The sequence below is a fragment of the Cervus elaphus genome, chromosome 6 (assembly GCF_910594005.1).
Source record: "Cervus elaphus chromosome 6, mCerEla1.1, whole genome shotgun sequence".
Taxonomy (NCBI): domain Eukaryota; kingdom Metazoa; phylum Chordata; class Mammalia; order Artiodactyla; family Cervidae; genus Cervus; species Cervus elaphus.
The window spans coordinates 25,817,760-25,842,338 of NC_057820.1; the positions used below are offsets into that span (position 1 = coordinate 25,817,760).

The 24,579-nt window shown below is 41.0% G+C and overlaps 1 protein-coding gene across 1 annotated transcript; it reads right to left on the reverse strand.

The window, feature by feature from the left end:
- Window positions 1-288: 288 nt before the first annotated feature.
- On the reverse strand, window positions 289-1,471 carry LOC122696451 (serine/threonine-protein phosphatase 2A catalytic subunit alpha isoform). The gene has a single exon (XM_043906471.1). It carries the CDS (start codon window positions 1,401-1,403, stop codon window positions 474-476), a length of 930 nt encoding a protein of 309 aa, XP_043762406.1. The 5' UTR covers window positions 1,404-1,471; the 3' UTR covers window positions 289-473.
- Between the last annotated feature and the right edge of the window lie 23,108 nt (window positions 1,472-24,579).

A 24,579-nucleotide genomic window follows, 5' to 3' on the forward strand; every position in this document is an offset into this window, starting at 1 on the left:
AAACAAAACGATTTTAAAACTCACAAGTAGAGGGGAGGCCTTGGTACTTATTTTTAAAAATGTTCATTAAGCTCCAATGATTGTTTGCTGCTATTCTTATCTACAGTCATGCTGAGTAAAGCTATAGCTAAATGGAAGTTAAATTGTATTCACGAGGTGTTAATGTTTACATCTTATTATTTGCAGTCTCTCAGAGAAAGCAAAGTAACTACAAATAGCGCTATGCCAGAAACTGGTTTCTTGACCAACAATGTCGCTTCAGCATGCAATGAACTGGTTCATTCTAAAGTGGTCACGGCTGTTGATGACAGGAGGCTTTGTATTTTTATATGGCACATCTTTTTGGTCCGTGTGAAAACAAGTTTTTTTGAATGTTAACTATTCTCTGACACTTGTGGAGTTACTGTTGCTCTTCCCATATCCATTAGGTCAATATATGGTTCATGGCAATACTGTACAAGTTTAAAATTTCATTACAGGAAGTAGTCTGGGGTACGCCGAGTAACATGTGGCTCGCCTCTGCGAGGTGCTGGGTCAAACTGCAAGAAAGAGTATTTTAGAGTATCATCAAGTTCCATGATTGCAGCTTGGTTACCACAACGATAACAATAGTTTGGAGCACTGAAAATCGTTACTACATTTCGGTCATGGCACCAGTTATATCCCTCCATCACCAGCTGATGAGCTCTAGACACCAACGTGAGGCCATTGGCATGATTAAATGTCTCAGAAATATCCTGCCCAAAGGTGTAACCAGCTCCCCGAGGAGATATACCCCAACCTCCACGGTCATCTGGATCTGACCACAGCAAGTCACACATTGGACCCTCATGGGGAACTTCTTGTAGGCGATCAAGTGCTCTGATGTGATCCAGTGTATCTATGGATGGTGAGAGGCCACCATGTAGACAGAAGATCTGCCCATCCACCAAGGCAGTGAGAGGAAGATAGTCAAAAAGGTCTGTAAAATACTTCCAAACATTTGCATTTCCATATTTCCTTAAACACTCATCGTAGAAACCATATACTTGTGTGATCTGTCTGCTCTCATGATTTCCTCGAAGAATGGTGATACGTTCACGGTAACGAACCTTAAGAGCTACAAGCAGAGTAACTGTTTCCACTGAATAGTATCCTCTGTCAACATAATCGCCCATAAACAAGTAATTTGTATCTGGTGATTTGCCACCAATTCTAAACAGTTCCATGAGATCATGAAATTGCCCATGCACATCTCCACAGACAGTGACTGGACATCGAACTTCTTGCACATTGGATTCTTTTGTCAGGATTTCTTTAGCCTTCTCGCAGAGGCTCTTAACCTGGGACTCGGACAGCTGCTTGCACTCATTCAGCTGCTCGATCCACTGGTCCAGCTCCTTGGTGAACACCTTCTCGTCCATGATGCCACCCGCCCGAACCGGCTGCCGCTCCGCGCTCCTCCCGCGCCGCCGCCCGCACACGGGCCACGAGACTATCTTTTTATCAATATATATTCTTGCCTCCTTTCTTGTCGATTAATTGACATATGTGCATGGATTTATTCCTGGGCTCTTTATTCTGTTCCATTGATCTATATGTCTGTTTTTGTATTGGTACCATGCTGTTTTGATTACTGTAGCTTTGTAGGATGGTCTGAAGTCGTGGAGTATGATACCTCTAGCTTTATTCTTTTTTTTCAAGATTGCCTTGGAAATTCTGGGTCTTTTGTGGTTCCATCTAAATTATTCATTTTAGTTTTCTGGGATTATTCTAGTTCTTTGAAAAATTTCATGAATATTTTGATAGGCATTGCATTAAATCTGTAGATTGCTTTGGATAGTATAGTCATTTTAACAAAATTCTTCTAATTCATGAACATGAGATATCTTTCCAATACATCTATTTAATTTCTGTATTTATAAATTAAAGACCATGATTTTACACCAATATTTTTGTTTCCAATCCAACATCACAGATGTAATCTAGTTTTTTACCCTTTCCATCCTCATTTAAAAGTTTAATTGTTTAAGTTCCTTTTGCACATATTTTTCATCTGAATTTTGAATAATATGTTTTCTAGTTTCCCCATATAGTTATTTGCCATCTTCAATCAGAGAGACTGAAAAGAAAATTTTAAATTAAATATTTATTGTTCAAAATGTACAAGCTTAATTAAGCATAGAGGAAATTTAAATGCTCAAACATTCAAATTAATTTTTTGTAAGTTTGTAGAATTTATGGTTCTGAAGTTATTAAAGCTTGAAATTTCATGAATACTTCAGGAACATCCTTTTTTAATTTGATTAATCCTCCTTATGCAATTTCTCATCTCTGCCATCATGCCTACCCCTGTGTGAAGCCCTGTTCCTTGGACCTATCATTCTTATGCCAGGCTGCTCTTCCACAGGGATACCCTGCTCACCTTGATGGGACTCTGACTCCCTGTGTCTCAAGGTGGAGGTGCCCTCTTACCCTGCCTGTCCTTATCTTCCTCTGGGCTACCATCCTCTGGGCTACCATGGCCCACCCTCTCCCCAGTCCCGAGGTGTAAATTCCTACATCTCTTAGAAGTGGGCTCATCTAATACATTTAGAACTGAATTGTTCAGGAAAGGAAGACAGGGGAAAAAAATGGAAGTGAAAGGAAGTGGAAGAAGAGGAATAATTTGTTTTTAGCCTTCTATTAGTATATTCAAAGATATAAATTTCCCTCTATGTACTATTTAGATGCATCTCATAGATTTTAATATATGATACTTTCATTGTCATTTAGTTATAAGTAGCTTCTAATGTTTTGTTTAACCCAAGCTTTATTAATTTATTTAAATAAGATGAGGCTTTCAATCAAGCTCTGTAAAATGAAAATCTGAAAGTCATTTTACTCTTTTTTCCTAGGCATGGTAAGTGCCAGTGATCCCCTTTTGGCTTAACAAGGAAAGTCAGCAAGTATTTATATCTTTAAGATGCCATTTTAAACATTATCACCAGGGCAACACATTATAAAATAACCCATCAGTGTTATAAGCCTCTTAGAGATGAGGAACTATTTCCCCAGGATATAACAACAGTTTCTGAAGTATGGATGTCTTACAAATCTTTTGTTAGATTAAAGTTTTCAGGTCAGTTTTATGATGCAGAATATTCTGTGCTTCTCTGGCAGCTTCAGGGGGAAGTGGAAATATTTGCTTCTTATTTGCAAAAACTTTTCACCAGAGTTAAATGAGTCTCTAATTTTTCAAGGCTAAATGTTAAAAATGTATGAAAAGAAGAGACAGTTCTGAAAAGCACCCAAAGTCAGTTTGGAATGGGTTATATAAATTTCATATCTACTTTACTATTTTAGTTTTAATCTGAGAACTAAGTGTTCTATACTTTTGCTCCTTTGTTTCCTACTTAAGCTATTAATTTCTGAAAATGATGACTTAAAAATTTCTAAGTAGATTAATTTATTTCATTGTTCTCTCATTTCTTGTTCTATGTATTTTAAAGCTTTATTACTAAGTGCCTGTATGTTCATAATCATTATATCTTCTTGGGCCCTTGTTCCCTGATGCTAATATGTGTTACCCCTATGTATCCCATATGTTGTTTTTCATATTGTAATGTTCTTTTTTGTCTCATATTAAAATTGCTATATTGAATTTCTTCTGGTTTATATCTTTTGTTTAAATCTTCTGGTTTATATCCTGTTTAGCTCGTCTCATCTCTTTTAAAATATTAAAAAAAATTGACTCTTCACCAAACTCAAGATCTAAAACAGTAACAGTTAAAACTGCCTATACTTCTCTTCCCCACCTTCCTATCTCATTCACTGATTTCCCTCAAAGATAGTAGCTATATCATTACCTTATTTTAAAAAATTATTTTATCACAAGTACATAAACAAAATGTTTTTTATTATCTGATTTTGAACTGTAAAAAGAGTGTACACACTGTGTGTAGTCTTATGGGACTTGCTTTTATCATTCAGCATCATGCTACTCATATTCATCTGTATTCTGTGTTACTGCAGTTCATTAATTTTTACTGCTGTAAAGTATTTCACCATTTGAATATATCATCCTATCAAAGGATTTTAATTTTTTTTTGCTGTTACAAGCAGTGCTGTCATGAACTCTTCCTTTACAAGAGGTTCTTTTGGGCATATACTTAGGGGTGGTATTGCTAAAGCATAAGTTACGCAAATATTCAACTTGACAAGCTGATTTTATTTTGTCATCTATCTATCATTTATCTGTGCTGCATACAAAATGCTGTATGTAATAATAAACTTATTTTCAGTCTTATCACATCATTTTGTTTTCAATATGGCTCTTATAAGTAATAATTGTTGGATTTTTTTCCCCACAATCTAAACCAAGAATTCAGTTTATGTAACTTATTATTTAGAAGTTCTTGCTGTTTTATTTTATGCGTTCAGTACTTTTTACTTTAGGCTTTCTGATGAGAATGCAGTATCTCATCGTGGTTTTAGTTTAGATTTTCTAATGGTTAATGGTATTAAAGGGCTTCCCAGGTGGCCCTGGTGGCTCAGCTGGTAGACTCCACCTGCAATGCAGGAGACCTGGGTTCCATCCCTGGGTTGGGAAGATCCCCCTGGAGAAGGAAACGGCTACCCAACTCCCAGTATTTTGGCCTGGAGAATTCCATGGAGTATATAGTCTGGAGGGTTGCAAAGAGTTGGACATGACTGAGCAACTTTCAGGTGGCTCAGTGGTAAAGAGTCCCTCTGCCAATGCAGGAGACTCAGGAGACACAGGTTTGATCCCTGGGTGAGGAAGATCCCCTGGAGAAGGAAACGGCAACCCACTCCAGTATTCTTGCCTAAAAAATTTCACGGACAGAGGAGCCTGGAGGGCTATAGTCCATGGGGTTGCAAAGAGTTGGATGTGACTGAATGACTGAACACAGTGCTATTAAACATCTTTCTATATGTTTATTTGCCTCCTGTGTGTCTTCTTTGGTGAAATGTCTCTTCATGTATTTTGCGCATGTTCTAACTAAATCTGGTCTGATTTGACTCATGTGCTTCCTCACTCAGTCATGTCTGACTCTTTGTAACACCATGGACTATGGCCCACCAGGCTCCTCTGTCCATGAGATTTTTCAGGCAAGAGATACTGGAGTGGATTGCCATTTCTTTCTCCAGGGATCTTCCCAACCCAGGGATTGAACCTGTGTCTCCTGTGTCTTCTGCATTGCAGACAGATTCTTTACCTGCTGACCCATCTGGGAAGTCTCTAACTGAATATTTTTTTATTTTTGACGTTTGTGTTTTCTTTATATATCCTAGACACCCATTCTTTGTCAGACACATGGTTTTCAAATATTTTCTTCTAATTTGTAGCTTACTTTTTCATCTTTTTAACTGTTTCTTTTATTTATTTAAAATAAAAACTGGGTGCTTCACACAGCAGAAAATTTTTAAAGTTTAATGATGTACAGTTTATCAATATTTTCCTTCATGGATTGTACTTTTGGCTTGAAGTCTAAAAACTTGTTGTCAGCTCTAGATTCCAAGGATTTCTTCAATTTTTTTCCCTAAAAGTTTTTGTAGTTTTATGTCTTATATTTAAGTCTGTGATTTATTTTGCTTAATTTTTGTATAAGGTGTGAAAATTAGGCCATTATTTTGTCTGTGAATATCTAATTATTCCAGCACCATTTGATAAAACAACTGTCTTTCCTCCATTGAGTGTTTTTGCGCTTTTGTAAAAAATTCATTAGACATATTTGTCTGCATCTATTGCTGGATTGTGTGTTCTGGTCCATTAGTGTATGTATCTTATCTACATATACAATAGATCTTGCTGAGATGTTTATAGGAATCGCATTAAATTTATCTTTTTGGGGAAAATTGACATCTTTACTATGTCAAGTTTTCCAGCCCATGAACATGGTATGTCTGTATATTTCCTGAGTTCTTTTTTGACTTCTTTCATTAGAGTTGTGTAGTTTATAGCATACAAGTCCCAGGCATGGTTTGCTAGATTTATACCTGAATCTTTAAGTTTTTGAATTGTCAGTGTTATCGTATTTTAAAATTTTGGTGTCTATATGGTCATGCTAGTGTGTATAGAAATAAAACCAATTTTCAATATTCTGTACTCTGTGATCTTGCTGAATAACATATTAGTTCAAGGTCTTTTAAAAAATTTTGTAGATTTCTATGAATTTCTTTTTCTTGAGTTCCTTTTCTTGCCTTATTGTAATGGTTAGAGCTTCCAGCACTGTGTTGAATAACAATGGTCAGAGTAGACATTTTTGGGTTATTCCTGATGTTAGGTAAAGGCATTCAATCTTACCATTAAGTATAATGTTAGCTATGGGGTTTTGTTAGATGTTCTTTATTAATTTGAAGGTGTTCCCCACTGTAGCTATTTGTCTAAGAGTTTTGATCATGAATGAGTATTGAATTTCATCAAATATCTTTTATGTGTTGATTGATATGATCATATGATTTTTCCTTTTAACCTGTTAATCTGCTGGTCTACACTGATTGATTTTTGAGTATTGAGCCAACCTGTATACCTGGAGTAAAATCTACCTAAACATGTTGTACATGGGTTTCCCTGGTGGCTCAGATGGTAAGGAACCTGCCTGCAATGTGGGAGACTGGAGTTCAATCCCTGGGACAGAAAAATCCTCTGGAAAAGGGAATGGCTACTCACTCCAGTAATCTTGCCTGGAGAATTCCATGGACAGAGGAGCCTGGCGGGCTCAGTCCATGGGGTCACAAAGAGCTGGACACAATTGAGCAAGTAACACACCTCCATACACCGCCCCCACCCCACACACATTGTATAAATCTTTTTTGCATGTTGCCTGCTGCTGCTGCTGCTAAGTCGCTTCAGTCGTGTCTGACTCTGTGAGACCCCATAGACGGCAGCCAACCAGGCTCGCCCGTCCCTGGGATTCTCCAGGCAAGAACACTGGAGTGGGTTGCCATTTTCTTCTCCAATGCATGAAAGTGAAAAGTGAAAGTGAGGTCGCTCAGTCGTGTCCAACTCTTAGCGACCCCATGGACTATAGCCTACCAGGCTCCTCCATCCATGGGATTTTCCAGGCAAGAGTACTGGAGTGGGGTGCCATTGCCTTCTCTGTTTTTTCATGTTAATTGATTATAAATGCTAATATTTTGTTAAGGACTTTCATGTCTATATTCATGAGCAAAATTTGTGTCTAGTTTTTTTTTTTTGTACTGACTTTGTCTGGTTTGGCATTAGGATAATTCTTGCTTCCTAAATGAAGAGTTTTCTCTTCTGTATTCCAGAATAAATTGTATAGGTTTAGGGTAGAATTTGCTAAAAAATCTGGTGGAATTCTTCAGAAAATCCATCTGTTTTTTAAAATAGACTTTACTTTTAAGAGCAGTATTAAGTTCATTGTAATATTGTGTATAAGTTCAGTTTGGTCACTCAGTCATGTCCGATTCTGCTACCCCATGGACCGCAACACACCAGGCCTCCCTGTCCATCACCAGCTCCTGGAGTCTACCCCTCATGTCCATTGAGTCGGTGATGCCATCCAACCATCTCATCCTCTGTCATCCCCTTCTCCTCCCGCCTTCAATCTTTCCCAGCATCAGGGTCTTTTCAAATGATTCATCTCTTCGTATCAGCTGGCCAAAGTAATTGGCGTGTCAGCTTCAACATCAGTCCTTCCAATGAACACTCAGAGCTGATCTCCTTTACGATGGACTGGTTGGATCTCCTTGCAGTCCAAGGACTGCAAGAGTCTCTCCAAGGACTCTCAAGAGTCTTCTCCAACACCACAGTTCCATAGCATCAATTTTTCAGCGCTCAGCTTTCTTTATAGTTCAACTCTCACATCCATACATGACTACTGGAAAAATCATAGCCTTGACTAGATGGACCTTTGTTGGCAAAGTAATGTCTCTGCGTTTTAATATGCTCTCTAGGTTGGTCATGACTTTCCTTCCAAGGAGTAAGCGTCTTTTAATTTCATGGCTGCAGTCACCATCTGCAGGGATTTTGAGCCCCCAAAAATAAAGTCAGCACTTTCCACTGTTTCCCCATCTATTTCCCATGAGGTGATGGGACCAGATGCCATGGTCTTAGTTTTCTGAATGTTGAGCTTTAAGTCAATTTTTTTACTCTCCTCTTTCACTTTCATCAAGAGGCTCTTTAGTTCTTCGCTTTCTGCCGTAAGGGTGGTGTCATCTGCATATCTGAGGTTATTGATATTTCTCCCGGAAATCTTGTTCCCAGCTTATGCTTCCTCCAGGCCAGCGTTTCTCATGATGTACTCTGCATATAATAAATAAGCAGGGTGACAGTATCCAGCCTTGACCTACTCTATTTCCTATTTGGAACCAGTCTGTTGTTCCATGTCCAGTTCTGACTGTTGCTTCCTGACCTGCATACAGGTTTCTCAAGAGGCAGGTCAGGTGGTCTGGTATTTCCTTCTCTTTCAGAGTTTTCCACAGTTTATTGTGATCCGCACAGTCAAAGGCTTTGGCATAGTCAATAAAGCAGAAATAGATGTTTTTCTGGAACTCTCTTGCTTTTTCAATGATCCAGTGGATGTTGGCAATTTGATCTCTGGTTCCTCTGCCTTTTCTAAAACCAGCTTGAACATCTGTAAGTTCACAGTTCATATATTGCTGAAGCCTGGCCTGGAGAATTTTGAGCATTTTTACTAGTGTGTGAGATGAGTGCAATTGTGCGGTAGCTTGAGCATTGTTTGGCATTGCCTTTCTTTGGGATTGGGATGAAAACTCCTTTTCCAGTTCTGTGGCCACTGCCGAGTTTTCCAAATTTGCTGGCATATTGAGTGCAGCACTTTCACAGCATCATCTTCTAGGATTTGAAATAGCTCAACTGAAATTCCATCACTTCCACTAGCTTTGTTCATAGTGATGCTTCCAAAGGCCCACTTGACTTCACATTCCAGGATGTCTGGCTTTAAGTGAGTGACCGTACCATCTTGAATATCTGAGTTGTGAAGATCTTTTTTGTACAGTTCTTCTGTGTCTTCTTGCCACCTCTTCTTAATATCTGCTGCTTCTGTTAGGTCTCTCCCATTTCCGTCCTTTATTGAGCCCATCTTTGCATGAAAAGTTCCTTTGATATCTCTAATTTTCTTGAAGAGATCTCTAGTCTTTCCCATTCTATTGTTTTCCTCTATTTCTTTACATTGATCACTAAGGAAGGCTTTCTTATCTCTCCTTGATATTCTTTTGAACTCTGCATTCAAATGGGTATATCTTTCCTTTTCTCCTTTGCTTTTCTCGTCTCTTCTTTTCACAGCTATTTGTAAGGCCTTCTCAGGCAGTCATTTTGTTTTTTTGTATTTCTTTTTCTTGGGGATGGTCTTGATCTCTGTCTCTTGTACAATGTCATGAACCTCCATCCATTGTTCATCAGGCACTCTGTCTACCAGATCTAGTCCCTTAAATCTATTTCTCACTTCCACTGTATTATCGTAAGGGATTTGATGTAGGTCATACCTGAATGGTGTAGTGGTTTTCCCTACTTTCTTCAATTTAAGTCTGAATTCGGAACAGAGTGCCATATACCCCCTGCCCTGTACATGTATAGCCTCCCCCATTATGACAATCTTCTCCAAAGTAGTACATATGTTATGATTGACAAAGTTACATTGACACCTCATTATCACTCAGAGCCCATAGTTCACATTCGGGTTCACTCATGTGTTGTTAACTCTGTGGGTCCGGACAAATGTATAATGACATATATCCAAAACTATAGTGATCATTGCCTTAAAAATTTATATGACTCACCTCTTCATCCTTTCCTCCTCCTTAACCCCTGGCAATCCCTGATGTTTTCACTGTCTCCATAGTTTTACTTTTTCCAGGATGTCATATAGTTGAACTCATATAGTATGTAGAATTATCAGGCTGGGTTATTTCACTTAGTAATATGTATTTAAATTTCCTCCATGTCTTTTCATGGCTTATAGCTAATTTCCTTTTTTGCACTGAAAAATGTTCCATTGTCTAGATGTATCATTCAGTTTTTGATGGATATCTTGATATCTTCCAAGTTTTGGCAATTATGAATAAAGCTGTCACAAACATCTGTGTAGAGATTTTTGTGTGGACTTAAGTTATCAGTTCCTTTGGATAAATACCAAAGAGTGTGATTGTTGGATCCTGTGGTAAGAGTGTGTTTAGTTTTATTAGAAACCACCAAACTATTTCCCAAAGTAGTGATATTTCTTTTTTGAAAGTTTTGAAATTGTGAATTCAATTTCCTTAAGAGTTATAGGGCTATTTAAATTATTTATCTAATAGTGGATGAGTTGTGATTTCTTCTTTCTCTGTCCCCTCCATTCTGCTATGAACCATTCACTGACTTTTTATTTTGGTTTTTGTATTTTATAATTCTAAAATTTTCAATTTTTTTATCTTCTAATTTTTCACCAAGGCATATTTTTGCATTTGTTTTAGTTGTGTTAATAACTGTTTGATGAAGCATTTTTACAATGGTTATTTTAAAATCCAACATTTCTGTCACCTTATTTTTGGCATCTGCTGATTGATGTTTTTCATTCATTTTGAGATCTTTTTGGATGTTGACATCATGAGCAATTTTCAATTGTAACAAGACATTTTTGTGTTATGTCACATGACTCTGGATCTTATTCAAGCCTTCTGTTCTAGATAGTCTTTTTGACACGGTGCTGTGAATGCCACCCTATTGCTTCTAACTGGAGATGGGAGTCCAGTTCTCCATCTGGTCTCCACTGAGACCCAAGGTGTGGAGAAAGATTTTCTTTACTGCTGGATGGTATTGGGAGTTATATCACCCCACAAGGTCTCCACCAACACCATGGTGGTGTGTCTATGTTATTAGTGGGTGATTAGGAATGTTTTGACTCTCCACTAGGAGATACTGCTGATACCAGTCCCTGTGGGGAAGGTGGGGATATCTTGTTACAGCCAGGTGGATGTGGAAGTTCTGACTCACTCCCTGGGACAGCTCAGGAGAGGGCTTGTTATTGCCTGGCTCTCTAGTTGGCTTTCTACCCCTGGTGGTGGTGCTGGGATGCTTCATTACAACCTTGCAAGGATGGAAGTCTAGACTTCCCACTTTACATCTGCTTACATCTGCTAGCATGGATGGTGGTGGGGCCACGGTATTTTCTGTCGCATTTGGCTGGACTTGAGTGTCATTGTCTAAAAGTTTTCTCTCTTGCTAGATTACCTCTTTCCTGGTCCTTTGGTAGAAAGAGCAAGCTTTTGTTTTATTTTTATTTACATATTTGTCTGTTCTCAGTGGTGTTTTCAGGTTGCTATCTTTTTCAACTCCAAATCTAGGGTATATGAGGCAAAAAGCCCATGAAACTCACCACTCTGTCATTTTTTAGGTCATGAGGTTTCTAACTGGTCTACCTTCTCTCCACATTTCAGTCATTTCATAAAATGTTCATTGTATATCTAATATCCAGGATTTTTAGTCATACTGATTGGAAAGAATAGAGAAAATGATGTCTACTCCATTCTCCCTGAAGTGGAGTCTAACATTTACATTTTATATAAAAGTGAGCTGATATTAAAAGATGTTAATTAATAGATTTAAGATCACACAGAAAGTGAGAGAGCGAGCAGGATCAAATTCAGGCTGTGAAGTCCTGAATGTCAGAGTTGAGGAGTCATCATTTTCTAGTATCTTTTCCAATACTTGAATTCTCTCTCTAGGGAATCCTCTTATCAAGGGAATCTCTTGACATCCCTGTCAAGTGGTCATCATTGAGACCATGCAAAAAAACTATGTGACTCCTAACTTCCTGCTGCTTGTACCAAAACATGGACCCTGGCTGGGCAGCATACATCTCAGTTGAGTGTATGGGATAATAAATCCTGTTATTTGATGTTTTCATAATTCCTACCCCTGTGCAAGGCACAATGTTGGTAATCAATAGCTGCCAGTTGACCTTGGTGTTAAAAGCCAGTCTAGAAAACTCTAGGCAAACACTGTCTGAGATGTATGAGAAAGAAAGTATGGTCAACCTCACCTTTTCTTCTGTATCTGTCTCTCCACAGTTCACTTGTCGTCTGCAGTGTAGAGGATATTGGTGGTACTCTGCTCAAACCCCTGGGGTATCATTTTACTGTTTTTGTGCACAACCCGGGTTTTCTGTGCTTTCCAAAGACAGTATTCATAGCCTTTCTCTGACTCTCTGGCTCCCAGAGCCCAGTTTTCCTAAAAGGTATAAAGCTGAGAGTACATGGGAATTACATCTCCTGGGGTGACATTTAACTAATGACATTTGGGAGCAGACAATTCTGTGATGAATCTTATACTCCGACTTCCTCTCTGGGAGCAGACTGAAGCTACTCTCTGCAGGATTGTGCCCAGGAGGACATTGCTGCTTGGGTCTCCTTCCCTTTCCCCTCCCGTCCCCGCCTCCTTCCTGGTTTCCCTTGGGAGCACGTCTTTAATAAATCACACAAATCCTCTTCTCAGGGTCTGCATCTGGGGAGCCTGACCAAAACAACCAGCAAAGAAGTTTCAAGGTGGACACTTGTCCACCTGTTGGGTGAGGATGTTCACTACTAGTTACCGTGGTCACTACTGAGGAAGAACAGGGAGGAGTCACGGCCAAACTGCCTTGATCTTGTTGTTATGGAGACAAACATGCCGGGCTCTGTCACAAGGCTGCTTTCCTCCAGGTATGATGTTGCTGTGGAAACACAGAGCCTGAAGCCTCCAAGAACACTCTGTGCTAATCCCAGCTGCTTTATCCATCTGCTTGGTGTCTCATTAGCAGACAGAGCCCAGCGAGACAGGAGGCTTTGACCATATCTATGTTGAACCCAGTTCTCTAGAGAAGGGCCCCACCCCTGGACTTTTTCCCAGGTGAGTGAGCATCTTGGGGTATTTTTAGGTAATATTCGCTAAATTAGATGGAAACAAAATCTTCTTGTGCTGTATGGTTTTCAAACTGACTACTGGGATTCACACTTACTGCGTATTTGTTTCAATCTACATTCAAGTGGGTCCATCTTAGATGCAGTCTTATTTTGAGCTTGTAGATTCTTTTAGTATTAACCTCCCAGTTCCCAGAAATCAGAATAACTATCCTAACTCATGGTTAATGTTTCCTGTGGTCAAGAAAGCAAAAAGTTAAGCACATAGTTACGGGATATGTTATCTCTACATGGTGATGGCACTGATGCTGGGCTCTGACCACAGGTATCAGTGTGGCCTGAGGCTGTCCCCCCGATGGGCGACAGTGATTCTCACTTACGTGCAATGTGGTAGATACAACCTCGTGGTTAAGAGCATGGGCTTTGGTGTTAGATGGTGTCTTGGTGTGAGCACAGCTATAACAAAACTACATAGACTAGGTAGCATATATTACACATATTTACTTCTCACATCTTGGAGGCTGGGAAATCCAAGAGCAAGGTGCTGGCAAATTTAGTGTCTGATTAGAGCCCTCCTTCTGGTTTGCAGATGACGGCCTTCTTGCAGTATTCTCACACTGGGGAAGGAGAGAGGACTACGGTCTCTTCCTCTTCTTTTAAGGGCACTAATCCTATCTTGGGGACTCTAGTCTCACGACCTCATCTAAACCTAATTATCTCCCAAAGGCCTCATTTCCACATACCATCACATTGTGGATTAGGGCTTCAGTACATGAATTTTGCGGGGACACAACATTCAGTTTGTAGCAGATGGCTTTAGGTTGACTCAAGTTAAGGAGAGCATCATAAAAAAGAGATATTTTTTACTGTAAAAAGTTATTTACTCTGTCATTTGGAAACGGCAATGACTGTTATCTTCATTATTACTGTTTCTGTTGTTCAAATCAAATTTTGCCAATTAATTAGATTCCCTGATAGGTCAGTTGGTAAAGAATCTGCCTGCAATGCAGGAGACCCCAGTTTGATTCCTGGGTTGGGAAGATCTGCTGGAGAAGGGATAGGCTACCCACTCTAGTACTCTTGGGCTTCCTTTGTAGCTCAGCTGGTAAAGAATCTGCCCGCAATGCCAGAGACCTGGGTTCCATCCCTGGGTTGGTAAGATCCTCTGGAGAAGGGAAAGGCTACCCACTCCAGTATTCTGGCCTGGAGAATTCCATGGACTGTATAGTCCATGGGGTCGCAAAGAGTCAGACACGACTGAGTGACTTTCACTTCCACTTTCAAAGTTAATTCCTGACATTCTGTTGCCTGCATCTCTTGGAGACATCAGCTAGATCTGGGAGTCCACATTAATTTTCAGAGAAATGAAGCAATATCAGTTAGGGTTCAGCTGGGAAAAGAAATCATTCTAGATATTTCAAATAGAGCAATATTTAATATGGGGAATAAGCTGCCTACAGAAATTGATGAGAGGAATGAAGACACCAAAGTCAAGAGGGCAATCACAGCTATGGTCTATCCAAAGGGCTAAAGAGATTCTGATGCTTCCCAGTGGTCAGGAACTGATGGGAAACTACTGCTGGCCTTATAGCTTCTCTGCAGCCCTAAGGGGGTGAATTTCTAGGGAACATGGAAACTATTTATTAAACCCCCCTGTTTATGATGCCCACCATATCTGCTAAAGCTAGAAGAGGAAGAAGAGTAAGTCTATCCCCATTCTGCCTTCTCTGGCTTGCTTGAGTGTTGTAGACTAAACCATAGCCAGTACCCTGCTGGCAACTGAGTATGTGACATTTAGTTCCCAGTCTTTCAGCCTTTGTGATTCAGTGGAGAACAGAGAAGGGAATGTAGAGTGTACGGGGTCAATAGACAATATTTGGTTGTTGTTTATTTTATATGCCTAGTCTCCAACATCATACTTTTATTTCTTGGCACTCATAATTGTGAATGGGATTGTGATGTTTGTGAATTGGATGTTTCTAACTAGGGTTCTGTGATTATACTTTTACCCTTATGTGGTTTTATATACTGAATACAGAGAATTCATATTCATAAGCACAATGGATTGTTTGATTTAGGTCAACTAAAAGTCAGCATGTGTGTGTGTGCTGCATGATAAGTCGCTTCAGTTGTATCTGACTCAGTGTGACCCTATGGACTGTAGTCCAGCAGGTTCCTCTGTCCATGAAATTCTCCAGGCAAGAATACTAGAGTGGCTTGCCATGCCCTCCTCCAGGAGATCTTCCCAACCCAGGGATGGAACCCCGGGTCTCTTACAGTCTCCTGCATTGGCAGGTGGGTTCATTACTACTAGCACAACTGGGGAAGCTCCAAAGGAAGACATACTTAATTAAAGCTGAGGACCCGAGACTCAGAGATTACACTTGTCATTTACCATCTGGGATGGTAGAATAACAACAGCAATAGTGATACTGATCAAGACTTTCCGGGTGGTCCAGTGGTGAAAACTTCATGCTTCCACCATAGGGGGCACAAGTTTGATTGCACATGCCATGGGCATGGACAAAATGTAAAAAAAAAAAAAATAGCGATGATGATAATTATAGCTACTGCTTGTTTTTACTTTTGAATTTCATTCTAGGTGCTTTACATCTACTAACTCATTGTCTCTCACCACAGTCATATGCGGTGCTATTCCCATCTTACAGATGAAAACACTGAAATATCAAGAGGTTAAATAAATTTCCCAATTTCATATAGTAGAATGGGATCTGAATCTCAAAGTAGCTCTTCAGTTCAGTTCAGTTCAGTCGCTCAGTCGTGTCTAACTCTTTGCGACCCCATGAATCGCAGCACGCCAGGCCTCCCTGTCCATCAGCAACTCCCGGAGTTTACTTAAATTCATATCCATTGAGTCGGTGATGCCATCCAGCCATCTCATCCTCTGTCGTCCCCTTCTCCTCCTGCCCCCAATCCCTCCCAGCATCAGGGTCTTTTCCAATGAGTCAACTCTTCGCATGAGGTGGCCAAAGTATTGGAGCTTCAGCTTCAGCATCAGTCCTTCCAATGAACACCCAGGACTGATCTCCTTTAGGATGGACTGGTTGGATCTCCTTGCAGTCCAAGGGACTCTCAAGAGTCTTCTCCAATTCTTAAGTACTAAAAAACACACAGAAATTCTGTTACACATGATTTTTATTCATTTTTTACTTATTCTAAATTATTTTATTGCAGTCTACCAAATTATGAGTTTTCTCTGACTCTCCCTTCTGTTCACCCTTGTATTTTATGATAAAATTAGTGGTTAAAGTTTATTGAGAGCTTTCTATGCTTCAGACCATGCTAAAGCATTTGCAGGTAATGTATCATTTAATACACAAGACAGCTTTATGAGACCTGGAGAGGTTAAATAATCCATTTAGCATCACACAGTAAGGAAGTGGCAGAGCCTGGATTCAACCTGTAAAATTACACTGACTGGCCAGTTCAGTAGCCAACAGCCAGATGTCATGACTGAGCACTTGAAGTGTGTAAGTCTGAATTATGATGTGCTGTAAATATAAAGTACACACTGGATTTCAGAGACTTTACACTGTGGTGCGTCTGGGAGATGCTGTGCTGTGAATTAAGGCTTAAAACCTTGTTTCCAGCCTCAATCTCTTCCTAGGAGTTCATCTAAGCGTTATTGAGGCTACTCAGTAGTGACTGGAGAAACTGGGTGAAAGGGACTTGAGTTGGAGGTGGGGTGGGCTTGAGGGGTGGGACACTGAAAAGAGAGAATACACTGCATTTCTTAAAAATGCCAGTGGCATTTTGGGATTTACAGAACAGATCAGTCTTGCTGGAAGGATGTGTTGTAGTTGATTATTATTTACCACAAATCCCTCACCCTGACTTGCTAAAAGAGGGTAATTATGGAATGGTGGCAAGACTGTTTCCTACAATGCAGGCAGATAGGACAGCTGGGTCTTAGATGGGACTGAAACTAGGGCTTTGGAACCTACCAGGAGGCCTTTGAAACCTTCAAAGGAGGCCACTCTTTCTCTCTTGCCTACTCTGGCAACTCAGTTTCTTTTTCTGCTTTGATGTCTTTTTTATGTCAACTGGCTTTTTCTGCCTCCCAGCACAGGATGGAAAAACCCTTGATTGGAGTTGCTGGGTCCCCATTCAAAACTAGCTAAGCAGGAATCTGATTTGTTGGGCTTTGCTCAAATATTCTCCTCTAGTCCGAATAATGAGTCAAAATAAGCAAATTAAATAACATGACTGCTACAGAAATGACTGCCTCTGTACTTTTTACCTGCTCCTCTATCATACATTGGAGGAGGAAACAGCAACCCACTCCAGTACTCTTGCCTGGAAAATCCCAAGGACGGAGGAGTGTGGTAGGCTACAGTCCATGGGGTTGCAAAGAGTCAGACATGACTGAGGGACTTCACTTTTACTTTCTATCATACATGGATAACCTTCGTCACTGTCCTGCTTTCTCAAAATACTTTAAAGAATGCTTTTATTGCTCCATAATTATGTCACAGCTCTTAACCTAGTAAAGCAATATAGTTAACTATTTTATTTAAGAATGTTCCCAACACAGGTGTTCTGAGAAATTTTTTGGGGTTTGGTCAATACAAATTCTGTTTATTGTTTCTATCTTTTATGTATAAAACTCAATCAGACTCCATAGCCTTTCTCTATTTTCCCAGTATTCTTACATTCTGTTTATATGATATTTTATCTGTTTTATGATACTTTATCAGTTTGTCTTTAGATAGCGTGGAGGAAGGCAAGGACTATGTTTTGCTTGTCTGTACCTTCCTAATGCTGGTGCATAATTCAGTTTCCATAAACATGTGTGACTAAAGGAAAGAATGAATGGCACTGCATTTTCTTTCCAAAATGACAAAGAGTTTGTATTTTTGTATTCCCAGTGATCCTTTTCTAACCTACCAGTATTGATTTTTTAAAATAACCTGTGCTTTGGTCTATCTTTCTTAGGTGGAGAAAATATTCACCTAATTCTTAAATACTCAAAATTCATTCATGTAAGTGATGAGACTTGGCAGTTTCATTGCACATTCCCTCTGGAAGGACTTTTCTCAGTGGGGATTACCCCTATAGCTATGCTCTACAAATGGTTTCTCTGAAGGGAACCTTTAAACTAGAGAACACTGATTCAATCCCCCTGTGGATCTCTGTCCTGTGAAAGGTTTTTTTTTTTTTTTTTTTCATTTAATTTTATTAGTTGGAGGCTAATTACTTTACTGTGAAAGTTTTCTGAACTGTATTATACAACCATCTGTTATAGTCTGGTCTGGCTACTCTAAGCCTTCTTCTCAGCCACATTCCTGGGCATGATTATTCCCCAGAAAAATTCAGGACAGAGTGTCCAATTCAGAGTCTGCTGCCATAGGTGTAGCTACAGAAGTGGATGTTTTGACCTGTTTTCTGACTACAGGATCAGATTCTCTGGACAATAGCCAAATGTCTGCTCCATGTTATGCTATGGCTCAGAAACTTAAGAGTAATATGGCACTCTTGCCAATTTTGGCGCTCTGAAGCCTCAACAGCAATTATTAAAAACTATTAACAGTCCAAATTCTTTGACAGTTTAGTACCATAAAAGTTAAGCTGAACCGGAGTTAATATCATCTCTCTTGCAAGCTTTATGGTTAAAGAATGAGTTTAACTGCTTCACATATTACATGTAAATTAGTCAGGTAGGAATTGCTATAGTGTTACTGTGAGAAATTGGCTTATTTTCTCCTCAAAGTAAGGAAATTTCCATCTAGACCAGTAAATTGAATTATTTTGCTGGTTTATACTAAACATACAATATTGATAATTGCCAGTGCTCATATACTGTTGAAAGATGTGGCTCAATTGTTTAAATAGTGAAAAAATGGTTACAGGTAGCATGTATTGAATGCTTTCTATGAGCTAGGAGTTTTACATACTCTATATTGATTAACATTCCAACTTCTGACAACAAGATTTCCCTCATTTTACAGATGAAGAAACTGATATTCTCAAGGCTAACAGTCAGTAAGTGGTGTGGCTGGTGTTTGAACCTTCACTTATATGGTTTTAAAGCTTTTGCTCTTTCTAATTTCCTAAGTTACTTCTTTTGCCAGTTCTCCCCCTCTTTTTTATATCAAACTCCTCAAAAATTAAAATATAGATATATATATCTAAATATAGATATATATATCTATATAATATATATCTATATAAATATAGATATCTCTATATATATATCTATATAAATTAAAATTTATATATATATATAAAAAGAAGTCTAAGGGTAATTTTTTGGATATGATGAAGATACTTGCATATTTATAAAATATAATTCAAGCTACGATGAAAGGAGCTTCCACTGGACTTATGGCCAAAGTCACAGTGTTCCCAAGCTAGTTATGCATGTCCTGGGAACAGAGAAGGGCACGTGGGTTCTTCTGCCCCCAACCCATGCTCTGTCTCCATGCTGAGTCTTTTATGTCTCAAGGTGCCCCTCTCTTCACATCAGGCCCTGATTTTGACATAGGAGACTGTTGAGACTGTGCATTCAGTTTCCTCTGTAGCTCTGCTGCCCTTACAGTTAAATCCTATACCTGAATTCCAACACAGACTGTAGGATTTATCTCCCATTAAATCTTCCAGTTCAATTCAGTTCAGATGGTCAGTCGTGTCCGACTCTTTGCGACCCCACGGTCTGCAGCACGCCAGGCTTCCCTGTCCATTACCAACTCCCGGAGCTTGCTGGTTTGATATCTTTGCATTTTGGGGCTAGTTTTGGTAACAGCTATTGGTCTAGGCTTGATCCTTCCAGGATCCTTTGAGGAAATGTGTGAAATGTACCCTGGGGTTATCTCCCTGAGGAACAGACAAGGGGAGAATTTATTTACTCCTTTTCTTTCTCACTTGGCCAAGTATTGCTTTCTGATGTTAACTCCTTCCCACTTCTAGATGCCTGTGGGATCAGGAGGGCTGGTCTGCAGCATCTTATGTGGGCTGAGAGTAGCAGAGAAGTCTGGGGGCAGGAAGTGGGCAGTGTATTTGGGACAGCTGCAACTGCATGCAGTCAGATTGCATCTGAGCACAGCTGATCACATCAGGGATGCCTGGAGTGAAAGGCGCACGGAGAGCATGTGATGTGCGGCCCACGTGGCATCAGATGCAGATACGATCTTGTTCTATGGCCCCAACGTATCATCACACAGCTGTCAAGCAATGATATATTTCCAAAGTCTGAATTGGTGGTTTGTGGTTTAGTCACTAAGTCACATCTGACTCTTTGCCACCCCATGAACTGTAGCCTGCCAGGCTCCACTGTCTATGAGATTTTCCAGGCAAGAATACTGGAGTGGGTTGCCATTTCCCTTCTCCAGGGCATCTTCCTAACCAAGGGATCGAACCTGGGTCTCCTGCCTTGCAGGCAGATTCTTTACCAACTGAGCCACCAGGAGTAGTTGGCATCAAATCACACCGCGAGTAGGCATTTGTGACACCATCTTGGCTGGGGTACTCTAGCTCTTCTTCAGTTCCTCCCTTGGAGCGTTCACCAGTGTGGTACAAGTAAGTCCCTTACATACAAATGAGTTCTGTTCTGAGAGCATGTTTGTAAGTCCAAAAAAGTTAGCCTAGGAACCCAACTGACATAATCGGCTATATAGCACTGTACTGTAACAGGTTTATAATACTCTTCACACAAATAACACAGAAACAAACACAAAAATAAAGAAAATGTTGTTAATCTTACAGTACAGTAGCTTGAAAAGTTTAGTAGTACCAGCTACATCACTGCTTTTGCACTTACTTCCGGACATCCTGGACTTGAAATAAAGAAACTGTACTACTGTCCTCTATGAGTGAGTGAGTGAGTGAGTGAGTGAAGTCACTCAGTTATGTCTGACTCTTTGCGACCCCATGGACTGTAGCCTACCAGGCTCCTCCATCCATGGGATTTTCCAGGCAAGAATACTGGAGTGGGTTGCCATTTCCTTCTCCAGGAGATCTTCCCAACCCAGGGATTGAACCCAGGTCTCCGCATTGTAGGCAGACGCTTTACCGTCTGAGCCACCAGGGAAGTCCCCTACACAGCACCGTGAAGTGCATACAAGCAAGACCACTCGTAGAGGGTGCATGCGTGAGACAGTGCATGCCAGACACGTGAACTAGCTTAAGTGATCGGACATGCAAACGCACCCTGCATCTTTGAAAGTTAGCAACTTTAAGGTTCGTATGTAGGGGACTTACTGTACAGGTTCAAGGTCACATTGAACACACAGATATCTGGTTCAGTTCGGTCCAGTTCAGTTCAGTTCAGTCACTCAGTTGTGACAGACTCTTTGTGACCCCATGGACTGCAGCATGCCAGGCTTTCCTGTCTATCACCAACTCCCACAGCTTGCTCAAATTCATGTCCATTGAGTCGGTGATGCCATCCAACCATCTCATCCTCTGTTGTCCCCTTCTCTTGCCTTCAATCTTTCCCAGCATCAGAGTCTTTTCCAATGAGTCAGCTCTTTGCATCAGGTGGCCAAAGTATTGGAGTTTCAGCTTCAGCATCAGTCCTTCCAATGAACACCCAGGACTGATTTCCTTTAGGATGGACTGATTTGATCTCCTTGCAGTCCAAGGGACTCTCAAGAGTCTTTTCCAACATCACAGTTCAAGCGCATCAATTCTTCAGCACTCAACTTTCTTTATAGTCCAAAATATCCAGTGCTCTATCTAAACTAAGGCTTAAGTACATTCCTGTGGCTAATGCCATGTACCTGTTTTTGACATAAAACTTATGTGGTTGCTGATGCTTTCTGAGGAGTGGTATAAAGTGTGCTCCTTTCTGGGTCAGAGGAGGTAGGCATAGACTTAATTGAACTCCAAGTTGTGAGAGAACCCAGAACAAAGATGTATGGCTCCAGTGATCGGGGTGACTTTCAGTCTGATCTGCTTGGGGAACATTTTTTTTTTTAAACAATATCATGCTCTCGGCAGAGATAAATGGGAGGGGATCAAAGCGCGAGAGTAAGTGTTGTTTGTAGTTGCTTCACAGGTGATTCTGTGACACCCTACCCATTTTCTTCTGAGAACACTGAAGCGAGTTAATTTGCCCAGTAGTTATCTGGCATTTCACAGGAGGGTTGGCATCTCTCACTGCTCCATCAGATGCCCACAACAATATCCAAGGCCAGGAGAGGCCATGTGGAATGAAGGCGGCTGCAGACAAAGCTCACGGAACACGGAGTGGTGGGTTTGATGAGGAAGAGGGCAGGATGCTTGCACAGACTTACATATTAGTCAGTTGAAAAAACCCTCGACTGCCTTCTTGGCCTCTTGGCCACAAGGTCTCCCCAGTCCTCACCACTAAAAGAATGCTTTCCTAAAGCTGATCTTGAGGCTGGCGGCAGGCCATCGCTACACCGCAGACCATCTGCGTGCACTGGGAGTCCTGCCGGCCGTGTACCCAGCTGGGGCGGCCTCCTGGGATGCCTCCCTTGGCAGGAGTGTCTTACAGCTGGGCTGATTATTAGTGAGTTTCTGAATTATTTATGTCAGTGCTTCCTTTCATTAGTGTGAATTGTCATGAATTGGATATAATCAGAATGACTTAGGTTTGAGGAACAGTAGTGAGGTGCCACTTTTAGTTTAATATTAAACTTAGGCTTTGTTATTGCTCTTAAAGCTCCTACCAACATTGTTAGGAGAAGCCATTTGGTGTGTTGGAAGACCCTAAACTTGGAATCTGGACACCCTGGTTCCTGGACCTGCTCCCTTGCCCTGGACTCAGCCTGATAGCACCTGTGATCACCTGTTTAATGTCCTGATCCTTCAGTTGAGCTGAGGCCCAGGGAGCCTAGCGGTAGAACCAGAATGAAAAGCCAGGTGGCGGAGTTCCCTCTTCGTTCTGATCTAGGTGATCTCGTTGACCTGTTGGGCATTTACTTGTCAGGTCATAAGCTAGAAGGTAACTGTCTGCAAATTGGAAGAGAGTCCTCACCAGAAACTGACCACACTAGCACCCTGACTCAGACTTCAAAAGAGAAAGTAAAAGTGGCTCAGTTGTGTCCGACTCTTTGCTACTTCATGGTCTATACAGTCATGGAATTCTCCAGGCCAGAATACTGGAGTGGGTAGCCTTTCCCTTCTCCAGGGGATCTTCCCAACCCAGAGATCGAACCCTGGTCTCCCGCATTGCAGGTGGATTCTTTACCAGCTGAGCCACAAGGGAAGCCCAAGAATAATGGAGTGGGTAGCCTATCCCTTCTCCAGTGGATCTTCCTGACCCAGGAATTGAACCAGGGTCTCCTGCATTGCAGGCAGATTCAAAAACTGGGAGAAAATCAGTATCCGCTGTTCAAGCCACCCAGTCTATGGTATTCTGTTATGGCAGCCTGGACAGACTAATATATAGGCTAGACTAGAAAGGATTGACTATCAGAAGTGCAAGGCGACTTGTCTTAGTTTGAATTCTTCCAAAAACATCCTGAGATAAGGATTAGAGTAAAAGCAGTTTGTTTGGGAGATGAGTCCAGAAAGCAGTGCTGAGGGTGTGGGGAAGTGAGACAGAGGAAGACAGGAAAGCTAATATGGGTTATCTCTATGGGCAACTGAACTTAGTACTCCCGGGTACACTCTGAAAAACAACGTGGAATGTGTCTTGGAATTTTCCTATTTAAAGCCAAGAAAACTGTGATGCTTATCCACCAACTCACCATTCCCACAAAGACATCAAGTTCCCAGCACTTCTGGCTGGCCTGGCACGTGCCAGCCTGGCCGCAGGGGTCCTGGGTCAGAGAGAGCCACCAGGGAAAGATGTGTAGCAAGGCATGCATGGGAGCTGAGGCAGGTCCCCTCCAGGGTGGCCTGAAGGGAGGAGAACGCAGCATAGATGACAACCGCGACAGCAGAACTCTCACACTTTAAAGTGGACACCGAACATCTTGGGGGGTCTTGTGAAAGTACAGAGTCTGTCTCCCAGGTCCAACTAGGATCTGAGAGTCTGCACTTCTAAAAAGTTCCCTATGATGACAAAGTAGCCAATCCACGGACAAGATTTTGAGTAGAGAGTTACAGACTCTTTCATGAATTCAGTTCAGTTCAACATGTATTTGTTGCTCACCTGCTGAGCTGGATCCTGGGGCTTCCTGTGCTTTTCATGGGGACTAGAGAGACCAGAATATGGTACCAGCAGGGCCCTGTGGGGCTCCTGGGCACAAAAGCCTTTCTTTGGCCCCCATTTCTTGATTACAGAAAATGGGCTTTATTCAGCCTGCATGACCTTCCCTGAGTTGCAACAAGCAGGTTCAAACAGTTGCTAATTAGGGAAGGCAGGGGATACAGAGACAAGGGAGGAACAATCAAAAGAAACAGTAATGCAGCCTGGTTCTCCCTCAAGGGAGGGAGAATACTATACATAATAGTATTTTTGAGCTATTTCACAGATACTGGAACCTCCACCAGGTGGGAAAAGTTCACTATGCCCCACACAAGCATGCAGACCCCAGACCCATTGGAACCAGAAGGTTGATGATGCGATTCCCACTTACCTCACCACCAACCAGTCAGAAGAGTGTCCCTGAGTTGATTACACCCTCTTTGAACCAATACTGTAAAACTCCTCACTACCCCTCCACGTGGAGACACAGTTTTGCGGGCATTAGCCCTCTGTGGCCCCTTTGCCTCGCAAAGCAATAAAGCTATTCTTTTCTACTTCACCCAAAACTCTATGTCTCAAAGATTTAATTTGGTACTGGGGTGTGGGGGCTGGATTTG